At 46.6% G+C, this 18,843-nt stretch overlaps 1 protein-coding gene across 1 annotated transcript in view; it reads left to right on the forward strand.

Annotated features, from left to right (window-relative positions):
- The window catches only part of RNFT2 (ring finger protein, transmembrane 2), a 72,895-nt gene that overhangs the window by 22,222 nt on the left and 31,830 nt on the right, over positions 1-18,843 (forward strand). The window contains exon 6 of the mRNA XM_006890399.1: positions 4,867-5,020. Coding sequence (XP_006890461.1) covers positions 4,867-5,020 — 154 coding nt within the window. The remainder of the gene's footprint in view (positions 1-4,866; positions 5,021-18,843) is intronic.

The following is an 18,843-nucleotide window of genomic DNA, read 5'->3' on the forward strand; positions in this document are numbered from 1 at the left end:
GTCACTTCTTTCTCCTGTGTAGCCATTGGTTATGTTTGACCCATCCACCTTTTAGTTAGCTGAGGAACACTTAACTGGTGCACCACCAAGACTGCTTTCCCGGTGACACCCTGCCATTGCTCTATGAAGAGAGCTCTGTGGCACTCACTCCCTTCTTTGATTGTGTCGATGGCCTCCCCTGGTGACAGTCCCAGACTAGTTCGGTGGCTTCTACAGTCTGCCTTCTCTGTCCTCCTGCAATGCAGTTAGACGAAGAAGTGACTTAACTCTGTCAGATTTAGCTCAGAGCCCTCAGGTGGTGGTACATTCACTTACCAGAGCTCACTTTCTGCATCATTCTGTGTCTGGAGTTTGGCTTCCTGATAGCCTTCTCTGGTTGTTGTTTGAGAAAGGAAAGAATTTCTATGGATTAATAATTACTTATTTCTTTCTAAAGTACTCTTGTTGTTATTGTGTACCTCTGAGTAGGAACCATCCTACAGCTGACCCTCCGGCAGGTTTTCAGAGGCAGTTAATCACATGGACATTACCCATCCTTCTCCTGCGGAGCAGCGGTTGGATTCGAACTGTGTTCCTTCAGGGTTGCAGCACAGCTTTTTGCACTAGGCCACCAGAGCTCCCTTTCTAAAGTACTAAGAATTTAATTTAATGCTTTAAAAATGAAAAGATTTAGCATTATCTTCATTAATTATTCCCAAAAAGGAGAATCTCAATCCTAGTTTGCTTGGCTCCACCGTCAACACTCCTGGCACCAGTAGCCAGGAAATCAAAAAACGTATCACAATGGGAAAGTCTGCTGTTAGAGACCTCTCCAAAGTACTGAAGAGCAATGGTGTCTCTCTGGAGACTAAGGTGCATCTGAAACAGGCCATGGTCTTTGCTATCACTTGTTATGCATCAGAGAGTTAGACAGTGACTAAGGAGGATAGAAGGAGAATTGATGCCTTTGAGCTGTGGTGCTGGAGAAGAGTAATGAGGGTACCATGGACTGCCAAGAAAACCGATTCATCCTATAAAGGGTTAAACTGGGTGGCTCCTTGGAGGCAAGGATTCTGAGGCTCCGTCTAACATACTTTGGACATGTTGTAAGGAGGGGACCAGTCCTAGGAGAAGGACATCATGCTTGGGAGGGTGGAGGGACAGAGCAGGAGGGGAAGGCCCTCTATGAGGTGGATTGATTCAGTGACTGGGGTAATCGGGATGGGTGTGTCAGAGACAGTGCGATTGGCACAGGACAGAGCGGAGTTTAGGGCTGTTGTACATAGGGTCGCTATGAGTCGCAAGCTACTCAACAGCACATAACAACAACAACAGTGACATTAACAGAGAACAGTAATAACTTACGTACGTAACTACATGGCTGATGGCATGAGTTACTTAAAAAACAGACTGTCCATTCAATTCCAGCAGCTCATGACCCTGGAAGATAGAGTAGACCTGCCCTGTAGGGTTTCCAAGACTGTAATTTTTATGGGGTTTTACTCATTTAAAATGTAAAGAACAAACACATCTGTCGAAAGGAGGTGCAACCAGAGGGCTCCTTAAAAGCAAGGATGGTGACATTTCTCCATCCAAGTCCACTCACTTTAGTCATATGTCAAGGAAGACCAAGTCTTTGCAGATACCATATTTGGAAAGGGAGAGGGTCAACAGAAGAAAGGAAGATGAGATGGATCGACTCAGTGATGACCACAGCGGACGAGGGCATAACAGAGATGGTGAGGACATCTCAGGAGGGAGCGAGGCTGGATCTGTTGTTCGTACGATCGCTGTGAATCATAGTCAACTTGAGAGCTCCTCATAATAACAACAGTCTGTATGGAAACCAACTGCCTCACCTTTCCCCCACAGAGCAGCGAGTGCATTCAAATTACTGACCAAATCGGTTACCAAGCAAGCACTTTAACCACTACGCCAAATAGGCCTCCCTCTATCAGTCACATGGACTAACACGTTAGGTCAAGCTTTACTCTTCATTCAATTCAACTCATTGCTGTCAAGTCGGAACTGACTAATGGCTTACCCTCTGATGGGTTTTCAGAGGCTGTAAATCACACAGGAGGAAATTGCCCATCCTTCTCCTTCAGCGGCTGGTGGATTCAAACCGCCCGCCTTTAGGTTGGCAGCACAGCTTCTTACCCCACTAGGCCACCAGAGAGCTCCCTCCTCATTAGGCACCGCCATCAACAATGAGAGTAATTAATCATAAAATTAGAACGTTATGCTATGTCAAATGTTGCCTACTTTATCAAACACTTTTATCCAGACTCTGACATTTGGCTTTTCTAATGAGCCTGTTAAAGTGCATAAGGTGAGGCTTAATCTGCTCACCGTTTAACAAATGAGGAAACAAGGCAAAGTTTAAAGAGGTTAAATCATTCGCTGCAGGTCACAGGGCTTGTGAGTGGCAGAATTCAGACTCTCCAAGGATGGACCTTAGTCCTGAATCTCAGATTAATTCAAACCCTGGACCCCAACCCTAAGGTGATAATGCATCAGGAAGGACACAGAAGTCCCCCAGGTCTACTGTGCTTCCTCCTTGAGTTTCAGCTAGAGTCTGCAGGACCCTCATCTACCTTGAGTTTTGGTCACTCAAATTCAAAGGCATAGAATCCCCCAGCAGGGACAGAGCTGAGATGCGTTTTGTGAGCAATTGCATGCTACATAGTTTGGGGTTCTTTTCTCATTGACTTTTTTCTCTATGTTTTCAAAGGTGTTTTTTTATATATACATAGATAAATAATGTTTTGTTTCATTTTTCCTAATAGATTTTTAAAAGTAAGATTTAAAAATGACAATGTACATCTTTTGTGTTGTTAGCTACTGTCAAGTCGGCCGCCAGTGAGGGCCACCCAGCCCCACAGCATCTCCAGGATCAACGTGAATCAGACTATTATCATCTGTAGGGTTTGTGCTGGCTGATTTTTCAGAAGTAGGTTGCCAGGCCTTTCTTCTTAGTCTTTCTGGGTCTTGATGCAACATGAAGGTCTTCTCTGTGGCTGCTCATGAGATGCATTGTCTGGGAATCAAACCTAAGTCTCTTTCGTGGATTTGCCAATGTCTTGTCTACATTCCCAGCCTGCACAGTAAGGGAGGTTCACTGTGAACCCTTTTCTGCCAACCTCACAGAATGTTTCTGCTGTGTTCAGAAAGCAGCTACTCTGTGCCTTGTATGTGGTCCCCTGGAGGGGATAGGACTTGGTCTGATCTTTGTTTATAGCCACTAATCCAGCAGGAAGATGGGAGAAGGGAACCAGCCCGTATTGAGGGCTGGTTCTAAACCCAGCCTCGTATTCCAGCAGAAACACTGCTGGCAAATTACTCCTCCACTTAGTGCTCCATTTCCCCTCCTTAAAAACGGAATAACCATAGTACTTATTTCATAGTATCTTTGGGAAGACAAAGTGAGTTAAGCTACAGTACGTGCATGGAGCCGGACCGACATGGTGTAAGGTGGCAGAATATTTAAGCGTCTATTATTATTATTATCAATAACATCATCGTCCTGTGAGGTGATAGAAAGCAGAGATACTGAGAGCGTGGTATGTGGGCCAGTGGCGGACTGAGAGCTTGTGGTCTGTCAGCAGGGATTGCGTGTGAGTTTAACTGACCTGGTCACAGACAGGTAAGATAGTTTCCACCTTCTGAGGAGCACTGTAGGGATAGGCTTGAGAGCACCAGCTGCAGCCAAGATGCCTGGGTTCAAACCCACTCGGCCCTTTACTTTTTGTGTAACATTGTGCATGTTCCCTTTCTATGCCTCAGTTAACTCATCCGCAAAATGGGTGGATAATAGTATCTGCCTTACAGAGTTGCTATTTTCATCATTGCTGCATGGTAGGGGCTGTGTTATGTCTACTATCTCATCAGATCCTGCCAACAGTATCAGGAGAGTTAAGAATGAGTCCCATTTCATTGATGAGAACACTGAGGTTTCAGAATTGATGTCACCTGCCCAGGGCCAGGCAGCAATAGAGAAGCCTAGACTCAAATTTAAGTCTCTCTGACATTAATCTTGTATGCTTATCATGGAGTATGACTTTGAGTAACTCTGAGCTTTGGTGTTGTTACTGCTGGCTCCCACAGCTCACAAAGGAGTGAAATATTGCCTGGTCTCCCAACAGCTCACAAAGGAGTGAAATATTGCCTGGTCCTGCCCCGTCCCCACTGGATGCTCCCAGCTTTAAGGACTCATTTATAAAGTGGAAGGATCAACAACAACATGACCATTGTTGATGGAGGGACCCAATGAGGAGTGGGGAGCTCTGGTGGCCTAGTGGTTTAGGAGCTCAGGGGCACCTGGTCACGTGGTACATTACAATATGTTGGTCTCTTCACTGTAAGTTCAGCAGTTCAGTGGTTCGAATCCACCAGTCACTCCATGCAGGAAGATGGGCAGTCTCCTCGCATTCAGATTTGCAGCCTTGAAAGCCTTTTGCAGGTGGGGGTCACCATGAATCAAAAGCAACTCAAGAGCAATGGGTGGGTGGTAGGTTAAAAGTGGAGATAAACTTCGCTCACTGTTATCAAAATATAATGTGAGAGAGTGAACAAAGAGCTTAGCAGATAGCATTTCCGACACATTGATTTCCTTCCTTCCATTTCCTCTTGTGAAGCTGGTTGTGGACCCATAAAACTAGAGGGGCCATGGCAGTGTGACACGCCAACCTCATCATTTGACCCTTATGGTATCTGAGGTTAAGCAGCTCCTAAGGTTACCCAGCAGCTTGATAACAGATTCAGGAACAGGATGCAAATGTCTGAGTCTCAGTTCAATAAAATTACATAGCTCCCCAAAGAAGTAGTGGGGCCTCTGAGGACCAGGCCTCCCCCGAGCATCCTGACTCTCTGACTCCTCCCTTGCAGCCTCATATTCCTGAAACCTAACCTGGACACGCTGGACTTCTTTGACCTGCTGTGGATTGTGGGGATCGCAGACTTCGTGCTGAAGTACATCACCATTGCCCTCAAGTGCCTCATCGTGGCCCTGCCAAAGATCATCCTGGCGGTCAAGTCCAAGGTAGGCACCGGCTGTGGCTACCAGGTGACCTCAGTCTTGCTGGTTATACAGATGCTAAAGGAATCTTCTTGAGGGGTAAAGAGAGAAGGAACAGTGAATGTTGGCTTGTATAAAATAGAGCCTACCCTCCACGGTCCTCACTGCTGTTGTTGTTGTTGTCATCTCCTATTGAGTTGACTCTCAAGTCATAGTGATCCCAAGCGGAGTGGAACTAAATGCTGCCCAGTCCTGTATCATCCCCATCACCAGTGAGGAGTGGACCATTGTAACCCATAGAGTTTTCATTTGCTGACTTTCAGTAATAAATCACCAGGCCTTTCTTCCTGGTTCATCTTAGTCTGGAAGCTTCTGACTAAGAAAACCTGTCTAGTGTCACAACAACACACATGCCTCCACATTCAAATGGATGGTAGCTGCTCATGAGGTACACTGGCCTGGAATTGAGCCCTTATCTCCCACATGAACGGTGAGACTGCTACCTCTGATTCACCACTGCCTCACTGGTTTTCTCCCTTATCTGTTTCTTGTGTGTCCTTCAGGCTAGACATGGCTTTTGATTGTATCCACTTTTCTATCAAACCTTGACTGTCCAAGTTCCTTCCTTCATAAGTTTCTTGTTAAAAGTTTTCTTGGTGTTTTTCTCATCTAAATTTTACCTGAGAGAGAGAGAGAGAAGCAGCAAGTTGACGTGTCTTGCGTCTTCCGGGGAAGGGTCACTCTGTCTTGGTTATCGAGTGCTGATATAAACAGAAATACCACAATTAGGTGGCTTTAACAGTTCTTACAGTTAAGGAGCCTAGAAGTCCAAATTCAAGGCACAAGGTCCAAGAAAAAGCTTTTGCGCTCTGGGGGAACAGCCTTGTTATCATTCTTCCTGTGAGTCTAGGAGTTTCTCAGCAGAGGGACTCCAGGCCCAAGGATAAACACTGCTTCCAGTTCTTTGTCCTTGGTGGTAGTCAGATCCCTCTGATCACTGCTCACTTGTTGTTTTTATATCTCAAGTTATATTTTCAGTTTTAAAGCTACTGTAAAATTTAGCACAAACTTGGTGACCTAAAACCACTAAAATGTAATCTCACACAGTTCTAGGTGGAGACCAGTGGTCCCAAATTAGTCTCTCTGGGTCAAAATCATGATGTTTTGGGGCCATGCTCCTTTGAGAGGTTCTACAGGAAACTCTCTGTCTTTCTCAGCTGCCAGTGTCTGCTGCTGTCCCTTGTTTTGAAGCTGCGTCACGTACTCTGTCATCTTCCTTCTCTTCTGTGTAAGAACAGTTCCCTGAACTCTCTCCCTCATAGAACATAGGTGCTTCTAAGGAGCTCTAACTGCATTTCTTCCTAGACAGATTGGTTGCCTGTTGGGCTGAAGTGTGTCAGAGATGATGATGGCACAGGATGGGACAGGGTTCAGATTTGTTGTTCGTAGGGTCTCTCTGGCTCGTCCTGAACTGGCCGGCACCTAACAACAACAGTAACAGAGCACACCCAGATAATCCAGGATCATTTTCCCATTAGGTAGTCATATCTGCAAAGATTATTTTTTTCATTTTTTTTCTTTATATGGTAACATTTGAAAGTTCCAGAGGTGGGCAGTGGGGCACAGGACACAGGGTTGTTTGATGCCGTGAGGTGAGCTCCACATCAGTGCTGTGCACGACAGAACAAAACCCTGCCTCATCCTGGACCATTCTCATGAAGCCATTTATTGCAATGACTGTGTCAGTTTATCTTGTTGGGCATCTCCCACTCCTCCCCTGACCTTGTACTTTTCCAAGCATGAGTCCTCTTTCCAAGGATTGGCCCCTCCTGTTGGGATTCAAAGAATCTATGAGACCAGGTCCACTATCCTTGGGAGACAGGTTGATTTCCTGTCAGTCTGTGGCATGTTCAGTTCCTCTTCTCCAACGCCACAACCCAAAGGCATCGATTCTTCTTGAGTCTTCTTTTTATTCATTGTCCAGCTTTCAGAGGCATGTGAAACAACTGAAAATGTCACGCGGTATCTTTGCCTGACCATTATTCAACTTAAGACACAGAGGCTCAAAGAGAGGATGAGATCATTTGTCCAAAAATACCCACCTTGTAAGACAGAAAAGCAGAGTAAAAATACAACCCTCTAGGCCATGGCTGCTTTTGAAAACCAGGGAATCTTTGCTGGGCCACCTGGGCCATTCCTGACCCTGGTACTGGCCAGCCACTGGATCCCATGCGAATCACATTGTTTCTAAAGCTTCTTCTAGAAAAAGGTGAGGTGTTAACAGTATCCTTCTATAGATGTTGCAAAAATAACAAGATTTAATGTGGAGTGGGCTGCTTATCATTATAGTAGAGGCAGATGGGGTTTATGCTGTTCCCCGCCTGCCTGTCCACATCTCTTCTCATCTAAGCTCTCTCCCACTTATCTCCTCACTATTCTCTGTGCCTGATTCAGACCTTTCTTTTTTCACATCTTCGTACATGTTGTTCTTGGGTGCCAGCAACATAACAGTTCCATTCATACTGTCCCTACACATAATCCATCCTGACAGTGGGTCTCGATGGGAAACCCTCTTCTAACCCCATTTTCCAGCTGAGCCAACTGAGGCACTGAGGCTTTGAATGACTCACTTAAAGCCACACAGCATCCAGGGTGAGTGTGTCCTCTCCTGCCAGCTGCCCGCTGCACCTGCTGGTCCTTCCACCTCCAACACCCTTCCCTGCCCTTGTGTCTTTGCTAACTCTTGCTCCTTTATTAGTTTTGGGTTTTCATTTGTTGCAATTTGCTTTGTGTTTCTGCATTTTTAGTTGAAGTACAGTTTGAATAGGGAGTTCTAGTATCTTAATGCTAAGGAGTTGTACTGCCCACTCAAAAGCACATGGTTCCGGTCCACCAGCTAGCTGCCCCAAGGGAGAAAGATCAGCAGTCTCCTCCCATGTAATTTACAGCCTCTGAAAACTTCCTGGAGGGTCAGCTATGAGTCAGCTCCAACCAGAGAGTACATAACAACAGCAACAAAATTCATACAGCGTAGCAACCAAATAAACCTCAAAAGTGTACAATTCTGTGGCATTTGGTACACCCATTATATTGCACAGCCGTCACCACTATGTAGTTCTCAAATGTCCTCACACCCCCTAAAAGAAAGCTCTAAGCCCATAAAGCGGTCACTCCCCATTCCCTTCTCTCCCTGCTCCTAGCAACTACCCATCTTCTATCTCTGTGGAGATACCTATTCTACATGTTTTGTATAAATGGTGATGGTTGTTGTGTACCATCGAGTTGGAACCTACCCATAGCTGACCCTCCAGCAGGTTTTCAGAGGCTTAATCACATGGGAGGAGATTGCCCATCTTTCTCCCACGGAGCAGCTGGTGGGTTCAAACCATGTAACTTTGGATTGCCAGCACAACTCCCTACCATTAGCCACCTTAGCTTCCTTTATGTAAATGGAATCATACAGTATTTGACCTTTGGTTCTAGTTTCATTTACTTAGTGTAAGTTTTTCAAGGTTCATTCACATTATAGCTTCTATCAGTACTTCCGTTTTTGTTCTGGCTAAATCATACTCTATTGCATAAATCTGTCACATTTTATTTATATATTAATGGACAATAGGGTTGGGGGTTTTTGTTTTGTTTGTTTTTGTTTTGTTTTGTTTTGTTTTCATTTTTTCCCTATCATATCAAGTTGCTCATACACCTATCAACATGTGTATACAAGTATTTCTTTGAACACCTGCTTTCAGTTCTGCTCAGAAAATTCCCAAGAATAGACTTTATGGGTCCCATATTAACAAAAGTTCTCACAACTGGACCAGTAAAGAATATTGTGATAGAGAAAAGATCGAAGCTGTCAAGGTTTCCATTTTACTTAGATTCGTAACCAGCAGCCCATAAATCAAACATTGCATTGCATTTGGCAAATCTGTTGTCAAGGATTTCTTCAGAGTGCTAAAGAACAAGGATGTCTCTTTAAATAGTAACATGGACCTGATCTGAGCCATGGTTTTCAGTTGCTTCGTTTGCTGGGAAAGTTGGACAATGAATAAGAAAGATCTAAGAACTCTGATTCTTTGGAATTATGGTGCTGATGAAGTGAAGATTATTGAACGTCTCTTGGACTGCCAAAAGAATAAACTCATCTTTCTTGGAAGAAATGCAGCCAGAGAGCTCCTTAGAAGCAAGGATAGAGGGACTTGGTCTCACATATTTGGAGCATGCTGTTAGGAGAGGCCAGTCCTTGGAGAAGGACATCGTGCTTGGAAAGATGCGGGGTCAATGAAAGAAATTAAGACCCTCAATGAGATGGACTCACATGGTAGCCGCAACAGTGAGGTTAGGCCCAGCTGAGACTGTGAAGATCTCACAGGAGAGGGCATCGTTCCAGTCTGTTGTCAGAATTGATTGGATAGCACCTAACACGAATGTAATAATTCTGTATTTCTTCTTTTGACAAACTATTTTCCACAGAATCTCTGTATTATTTTTCACTCTTATGGGTCTTGGTTTCACAAGCAGAAAGCAAAAGGAATGAGAGGGTAAGGAACAAGCCCAGAGTCACACAGCTCGTAAATTGCTACACGGGGATTTGAACCTAGGTCCAACTCCAGACCATTGCTCTTGCTAGTAGATATACTAGCTGCCATGAATTTCTTTGGAAGATGCCCCAAAATTAATTCAGGAGCCAATTGCACCCACCAGCCACACAGAATTCCCCCAGAGCCAGGTTAGAGCCACCCCCCCCTTCTCCGCGCAGCCGGCATGGGTGGAGGCGAGGGGGCGGGGATGGCACCGACACCCCTTCCCTACGCCACTGAGGTGTGGGCGACAGTTATTAATGCCTCCCTGGCAACTGTCCAGCTCCTTCTTCTTGATTATTATTATTTTATTCGGCGAGATTAATGTGCCGGGTCAGAGCGTTCTGCAGCCCGTGGAAGTGATGTGAATAGTCTCTTCAAGATAAATTGCAGGCTTGGAAAAGGTTCACAGCCTTTTCTTGCCTGTCTGAGTGCTCCCCCAAATCCTCATCAATCCTTGTCGGGGGAGAAGAAAAGGACGGGTCTTCATTTGCAGCTGGGGTGGGAGGGTGGACAGAGTGCATCTGGCAGGGACCCCTAATGGCTCACAGCACAGCTGTTCTTTCCTGGGTCTCTACGCCATCCACGAAGAGGGTGGGCTCCTTCTGAATACTGTCGTGATTATAATGGGGGGCTGGTGGTATTTGGGTTTGCTTGATGGCCCCTGACGTGTGAGGCCTGGTGAGCTGCCTTGTCTGGGGACTTTGGGAATCTCTTCATTTCCCTGCTCTTCTTAATCATCCCTCTGGCATCACCAGTGCCCACCTGCTTCCTGACATGGGGGGCTCTGCCACGCAACCCGCACACACCTGGGCCTCCCAGGAGTATCAGGCTCGTTGGCTGGCATCATGATAATGAGACTCAATATGGCGGCCACTGGTCTTCAACTTCAACCCAAACCACCACTTTGGCTGGGCCTTGAGCTGCCCTTTGGAGTTTTTAATCCAGGTAACTTTCCTACATAACCCACCATGCGTTGTGACTTGACCAGGCACCTGCCCACCTCTCTAACCTCGTCATTATGGCTCCTCATGGTTCACTCTGGCCCAGCCTCATCGGCCACCTCTCCTTCCGTCCGGGGTACCCAGTGCTTTTCATCGAAAGCCCTTTGAATGTGCTGTTCCCTCTGCCTGCAACATTTTCTCTTCTCAGGTCCCTACGGTCACCGCCTTCTCATCTTTCAAGTCTCAGCTCCTATGACACATTTTTCTGAGCAGTCATCCTTGGCCACACTGTTTCAAGTGTTTTCTGAAACCTGCAGCTCCCCTGCCCCCAAGCCCTGTCCTGTCATAGCATGTATGTATCAGCATCGGAAGTTGTCAGATTATCTTATTTCTCTTCTTTCTCTCTCATTGGAAAGTGAACTCATGAGAATGAAGGCACTGAGTCTGTTTTGTGGGTGGGTCTGTCTTGAGCGTGAACTTGATAATACTGGCAGAATGAAGAGCCTTGGGGAGCTCTGGTGGCCTAGTCCGTGGGGAGCTGTACTTCCGGTCCAAAAGCTGAGCCTCCGGATTTGAACCTTCCATCTGCTGCATGGGATTAAGATGAGCAGTCTTCCCCCCAAGTGATTTATAGCCTCAGAAATACAGTGACGGGTCAGCTATGAATCAGTTCCAACTTGAAGGCAAGGACTAATATAGTGGAAATTACTGTTGTTGTGTACTTTTGTGTTGGAGCTGACCCTCAGGTGGTTTTCAAAGGCAGTTAATCACACAGGAAGAGGTTGCCCATCAGAGCAGCTGGTAGATTTGAACCATGTGCCTTTGGGATTGCAACACAGCTTCTTACCACTAGGCTACCAGAGCTCCCTAGTAGAAGAGCCTTCTTAATAGTCAGTTCTCTACGATTGTTCACTCTCATCAAGTTGACCCAGATTCAAGACACTTTTGGGTCATAGGGTTTTCATTGACTGATAGTAAGGTAACGATTGCCTGGCCTTTCTTCCTCCTCTGCCATAACCTAGAAGCTCCAGTGAAGCCTCTTCAGCATCACTGCAGCATGCAGGCTCCCAGTGATAGACAGGTGGTAGCTGTGTTTGAGGTACACTGGCCAGGGATCAACGCCGAGTGTCCTGCATCGAAGGCCAGAATTCAACCTCAGGACCATCACTGTGCTCTCTCTACCAAGGACTAAAGCCAAGCCTACTTATCCCCCAGCACAGAGTTCTTCCCGACCACTTACCCTTTCTCTCAACAATTCCACTGACATAATTAAGTCCCAGTTTGCTTTCAGGGAACCCCTGGAATGTGCAAATGGCTAATATATTCAGCTGCTTACTGAAAGGTTACTGGTTTGAAGTCTACCTAGAAGTAGCTAGGAAGAAAGGCCTGGTGATCAACTTCTAAAATATCAGCCCCTAAAAACCCTGTGGAGTACTTTTCCCAAAATAGAGTAGAGTGAGGGTTGGGCAGACAAAGTAAGAAAGGTGATTCTTTTGAAATGAGAGAGCCAAGAGGATTCATGATACTTTTTGTGCCATTAAAATCCTTGTATAGTTTCTGGGCACTTTTGCCCACATGGTAGTTTTTACACGGATCTGCTCATCTTCCCTTCCAGAGGTCAGGTTTTCACCTCGCCACCCCTTCCCTCCCAAGCAGACATCTGTCTGCAGCAGGGCAGGTCTGAGTTTCCTAGCTCTGAAGTGTGATTCTCACAGCCCACCACTCTGCAGGAACAAGAATCAGGGACAGGAGCAAGCAAAGGATGCTGGAAGAAGGGGTTGCAGCAGCAGCCCTCAGCCTGGGCTTTCTGCCACCCTGGAGTCACCGGGCAATGTCTGGTTGTCGCTGCTGGACACAGAGTGCTATTGGCAGCTAGTGAGTAGAGACCATAATGCTGCTGTCAGCTGCCTGTCGGTCACCTCCAAGTCATGGTAACCCCATGCGCAAGGGAGCCAAGTGTTGCCTACACCATCCTTATGATCTGTTTCAGTCCCCTCTGATCCACTGGGTTTTCACTGCTTCTTTTTCAAGAGTCAATTGCCAGCCCTTTCTTCCTAGTCTTAGTCCACTTGTTGTTGTTGTTGTTAGGTGCCATCAGATCAAGTGCGACTCACAGCAACCCTGTAAACAACAGATCTGAACCCCGCCCTATCCTGTGCCATCCTCACCGTCTCTGACACACTAGAGCCCCCAAGTCACCCTGGCAATCCATCCCACTGGGATCTTCCTTTCCTTCGCTGACCTGCCATCTTTCCAAGCATGAGGCCCCTTTCCAAGGAACATCCTCACTTAGCTACATGTCCAAAGTAGGAAAGATGAAGCTTCGCCATCTTTGCCTCCAAGGTGCATGCTCTCTAGCTGCCGCTGCTCCAAGTTATATCTGTCTGTCCTTCTGACAGTCCAAGGGGTGTTCAGGACTCTTCTCCAAAACCACAGTTCAAACGCATCAGTTCTTCTCCTGTCATCCTTACTCATTGTCCACCTCTCAGATGTGTAGTAGGTGATTGAGAAGATGATGGCCTGAATCGGGCACAGAGGCTCTGTTAAAAACTGTTTTGTGGCGAGCTCTGGTGGCCTAGTGGCAAGAAGCTGCACTGCAATCTTGGAGGTACATGGTTCAAATCCACCAGATGCTCTGCTGGAGAAGGAGGAACAATCTCCTCCTGTATCAGTCAGATCTGATTTGACGGTACACACAAAAAATAATGAAATAAAATTAAAAATTAAAAAAAAAAACTGTTTTGCACCATAGCAACATTGTTATTGTTTTGTGCTGTGGAGTTGCTTGCAACAACTCATAGCAACCCTATGTACAGCAGACCTAAACCCTGCTCTGTCTTGTGCCAGTCATACGCCTCCGACACACCCATCCCAATTACCCCCGTCATTGAATAAATCCACCTCATAGAGGGCCTTCCCCTCCTGCGCTGTCCCTCCACCCTCCCAAGCATGATGTCCCTCTCCAAGGACCTCCTTACAACATGTCCAAAGTATGTCAGGCGAAGCCTCAGAATCCTTGCCTCCAAGAAGCAGTCCGGTTTAACCCTCTCCAGGATGAACCTGTTTGTTTTCCTAGCAGTCCATGGTACATTCAATACTCTTCTCCAGCACCACAGCTCAAAGGCATCAATTCTCCTTCTATCCTCCCTAGTCATTGTCCAACTCTCTGATGCATAACAAGTGATTGCAAAGACCATGGCCTCTATCAGATGCACCATAGCAACATACAAGCCCCCGCTTCACTTGCTTGTGGTGGATAGCTGTGCCTAAGTTACGTTGGCTGGCATTGAACCCGAGTCTCTGAGTGGAGGAGAAAAAAATTCTTCCAGTAAACTTGCCCACAAAGAATCATCCAGCCCAAAATGTCAGTAACCCAGGGGGAGACATCTAAGATCCACGTTTGTTTTATGAGCCTGGACAGCACCTACTCACCAGTCCACCTTCCTTTCTATCTTCTGTTGAGTGCTTTTGCATCCGTTCATGTGTATAATTTGATATATTGAGGGATTTTTTTTAAAGAAATAGGTAATTTAATCAGAGGATTCAGAAGTCAAAGTACCTGTGACAGCCAGAACCTAAAGGGAAACCCTGTCCTTCCAGGTCTCACACGTTCTCCACCTTTGTCAGCGTTCAACTAACTGCTTTCCATCACTCGATGTTAGTGTGATGTATTTGAGGTTTTTCTTTGGTAGTTTTCTGCCTTACATCAGCTCTGGCGTCCACAGGTTTGACTGTATATTGTGAAAACGTTCTCCTCCTTCCGGGTGACCTCAGACTCCCACTGTAGCTAGGAGACAACAGAATCATCTCTCCATCCTTTCAGAGCTGTTATGTATATTTAGAAGCAAATGCATAGGACGTTCTCTCCACCCACCTTTCTATTTGCACATAGTGATATTCTACACGCAGCTGTCATTCTGCCATTTTCTACTTCCCCCCTCCCCTTGATTATCTCTCTTAAAGAATGTCTCTTGTAGAGTTAAAAACATTGCCGTCAAGGTGACTGCAATGCATAGCGACCCTTCCAGACAGAGTCGAACAAAGGGCTTCTGAGGTGGTAATTCTTCACAGAAGGAGCTTGCCACATCTTTTATCCCACGAAGGGTCTGGTGGCTTCAGATTGCCAACCTTTCAGCCAGCAGCCGAGAGCTGAATCACTGCACTACCAGGCTCCTTTCCTGGTGAATATATGCAGAAAGTACAGCACGGGGGTTACATCATGGACTCTGGAGCCAGACCACCTCATGTTCATATCCTGCTTAGGAAATCCATAGCCACTTACCAGTTGTGGGCCTTGAGCAAATTACTTCCCTGTTCCTGCTTTCATTTCCTCAAGTCAGAGCATGAGCCCAGAAGGGTACCCCTCGGTCTGCAGCAGTTATTGAAGGAATTGATCCTTATTTCATCATGTTTTTATTGATGGAGTAGAAGGCAGCAAAGATACTGATCTTTACCCATGTTACTGTTACCTAGTTAATAGTATCTAATGTTTAGCATTACGTTATCTTCTACATAGGACTGTTTTAAAGTGATAAAGAGCAAGGATGTCACTTTGAAGACTAAGGTGTGCCTGCCCAAATGTTCCATGGTATTTTCCTGTCGCCTCTGGCACTCATTTTTAATCCACCAGCTGCTCTATGGGAGAGAGATGGGTCGTCTCCTCCTGTGCAATTTACTGCCTCTGAAAACCTACTAGGAGATCAGTTATAGGTCAGTTCCGACTCAACAGCACAAAACAACAACATATGCATGTGAAACTTGGATAATGAATAAGGAAGCCTGAAGAAGAATTGATGCCTTTGAGCCATGATGTTGATAAAAATATTTGATAACACCATATACTACCATAAGAATAAACAAAAGTTATTATCCTGCCTGTGCATTTTACAAGACACACTCATTCTTCAGGAAATCCATGATCTAGCCAATATTCTTCTCTAACACCTTAATTCAAAGGCATCTGTTATTCTTCAGTCTCTTCCATATTCATTGTCCAGCTTGTCCATGTATATGAGGTAATTATAATTACTGTGACTTGCATCAGGCTCACCTTAGTCCTCAAAGTGACATCCTTGCCTTAAGACAGTTTAAAGCTGTCTTTTTTCAGCAGATTTGCCCAATGTTGCGCATTATGGTTTTGACTGCTGCTGCCCTGGACATGGTTCGATGATCCAAGTGAAATGAAATCCTTGACAACTCAAATTGCTCTCCATTTAGTATCATGTTTCCTTTTGCTTTGGTAGTGAGAAATTTTATTTGCTTTATATGTTCAAGTGTAATCTGTGCTGAAGGCTGTACGTAGCCTTTGATCTTCCCCAATAAGCACTACTAATCCTCTTTATTTTTAGCAAGTAAAATTGTGCTGTGCATCTCACAGGTGTTGACGAGTGTACATCAGATGTGATACAGGAAAGAGGGGTCAGCAAACTTGAGGAGCATAACGTGGTTTATTACACTCACAGTTCTCAGAAACCGGGGCACTGCACGACATAAAACACAGCCACATGGTGGGGAAGTGGCACCAGGGACCTGGTGACACCAGGCTGGCAATAATAGGAGATGGCTTATATATGGCAAGCAGGGCAGGGCTAACTAGTTAGATAGTGTGGACTTCTGGAGGACTGGGCATTTGGAATAATTCTGCAGGGTCAGGCAGCAGAGGGGGTGACCTTAGCTCTCAGCTAACTGGCCCTGGAATAATAGAATTGTGGCCCAGAAATGTGAGAACATGCTAAGGGAAGTGATTAAAGAGTGGACTTAAAAAAAAAAAAGTAGACTTCAGCTGCTCAAAAAAAAATGCAATCATTGCAGGCACAGAGAGGATGAGGGCCTTGCCACAGTCACACAGCTGGAAAGTGGCCGAATGGAGATTTGAACTGAGGGAGTCCAGACTTTTAACCAATGCATGGTTCTTCCTCTGTGTCCATCTTTCCCCACTTCCACCTTCTCTCACTTTCCTGAGTCAGTTTCCCCAATTCAGATGGGGACTGTTACCTCATGCAGCTGAGGTAGTCAAGTCCGTACCAGGTCCCACCTGTCTCTGACCCACCTCCTCCTCTCTCAGCTCCTCAGCTTTCTCTCCTCTGTCTCAGGAGCCAGCTTATCATGTTGGTGGTGTTGTTCATGCTTGGTTTTGTTTTCTTCCCTTCACTCGGTTCCCTGGGAGACTCTCAAAGGCTACATTGTGCCGCCAAGGGACGCAGCAGGGACAGGGCCGAGCAGACGCAGGGGACTTCCTGAACCCCAGCCTCTATGTGGGCCCTCTGTGTGCTTGTTGAGCCTGGCTCCACACCCCCCAAGCTGTCGTGCCCCCCGCTGGGGCAGATGAAAAATGGCTGCAGACAATGGAGGACATGGTTTGCCACATGGCCTCTGCGGTTTAATTTCCTTTAATTCATTTTACATTGAACCAAATGATACTGTTTGTTTTTAATGGCAAACACTCAGCACAGAGGAGTGGCAGCCAGGCCTCTTCCTGGGGAAATTAGGAACACAGCTGCTATTTCAACTCTGAATCCCTACCCGGCCCCTCCGAGATCACTGGGCCTTTGAAACCATTTTTCCAGGTTGAAAGATGACCCCCTTCACCAGCTCTGATGATCTCTGTCTGGAGTGTTGGGCGGCTGTACCTCTGAGGCAGTCTACCCCATGTAGGGTGGCCCCTTTGCTCCAAGGCTAACAGGGCACTCAGAAAGATGTGGAGCCATGGCTAGGTGCACCTTTGATCCCCTGACAATCACTAACCATCTTGAGTGAGTACCTGGCCCCAGCAGAACCTTCACGTTCCATTCTCCCAGGACTTGAGAACCTCAGAGGCTGGGCCAGGTTAAGCTGGCCCTTCAAGGCAGAGCCTGGGAGCAGAACTGAGGGCTTATCCCTAGTCCAAGAGCATCAAGCTTGAAAGTTAACATTTCCCCAGACAGTGCTGGGCGGATGGAGAGGCTATCCCATTCCCGTGTGCATGGAAGTTCCTGAAGCTGCCCTTCTGTATTTCTAGATAACCACTGGATGTACATGAACAGGCCATGGTCTTTCCAACCACTTGCTATGCATCTGAGAGCTGGACAGTTAATTAGGATGACAGAAGAAGAATCGATGCCTTTGAGCTGTGGTGTTGGAGGAGAGCACTGAATATCCCATGGACTGCCAACAGAACAAACAGACATGTCTTGGAGAAAGTGCAGCCAAAGCGCTCCTTGGAGGCAAAGATGGCGAAGCTTCATTTTTCCTAGTTTGAACATGTAGCTAGGGAGGCTGTTCCTTGGAAAGGAACGTCATGCTTAGGAGAGTGGAGGGTGAGCAAGAGAGTGGAAAACCCTCATTGAGATTGATTAACACAGAGACTGCAGCGGTGGCTCAAGTGTGTCAGAGATTGTGAGGATGACAGAATAGGACAGTGTTCAGGTCCGTTGTTCACAGAATCGGTATGAATTGTACTTAACTTGACAGGACCTAACATCTGTTGTTCGTAGGGTTGCTATGAGTCATACGCAGCTTGACGGTACCTGACAACAACAGTTGATGTCCCACTAAGCTCCATTAAGGCAAGGATGATGCCTGCCGTGTGCACGCTTATGCACAGGGACACATGATGGGTGCACAGTGAGCAGACAGGAATGAGCAAGTAAAGATGAATGTTTGATGTGGATCTGCATGCAGGGCTGATCGGGACACCCATGTCCCAGCTCCCCGGCACACCCTGCCCACCTTCCACACCATACTGTGACTATACAGCTGTTGCCAACACTCCAGGCTGCTGTGGGGATTAATTAGCCAGCTAAGTGGTGATTATTTTGCTCTTCTCCAGCTAAATGATTAGGGAGGCAACCGGGCTCCCTGAGGTGGCCTCATTGGTGTCCACTCACCTCTTCCTTCCCTGACGTGCCTGTGGTTGCTGGTCCACAATGGGCGCCAGCCCCAGGCAAGGGCAGCTTCCCGCTGTTTGCACTCCCTGCTGTGGATGAGGCTGGCCTGAGCTCCGGTTTCCCCAGACATCCCTCCTCTCCTGGGGGAGAAGGAAACAGTCAGAACTGAGATTTGGGTCTAGGGAGCCTGAGAAAGACATTTCTGTACTACGGCTTATGCGGAATAGTTCTCGAGTGGACGGCACCACTTTCTAGATGCAAGAACATCTCTTGGCTCCTTGGATGAGTCATGTGTTTGTCCCCACATGCCCTAGGCCAAAAGCAGCAGCTGTTGCATCTTCTGGGAATACTCCTCCCTTGCCTGCAATCCCGCCTGATTGACCCTTAGTCTCCCTCAGGTGTATAGCTCATTGGCACATCCCCTGGGAAGCCTTGTCTGAGCCCTGGGCACCCAGCAG

Source organism: Elephantulus edwardii, unplaced genomic scaffold (genome assembly GCF_000299155.1).
Source record: "Elephantulus edwardii isolate Elephantulus edwardi_28Jun2011 unplaced genomic scaffold, EleEdw1.0 scaffold00089, whole genome shotgun sequence".
Taxonomy (NCBI): domain Eukaryota; kingdom Metazoa; phylum Chordata; class Mammalia; order Macroscelidea; family Macroscelididae; genus Elephantulus; species Elephantulus edwardii.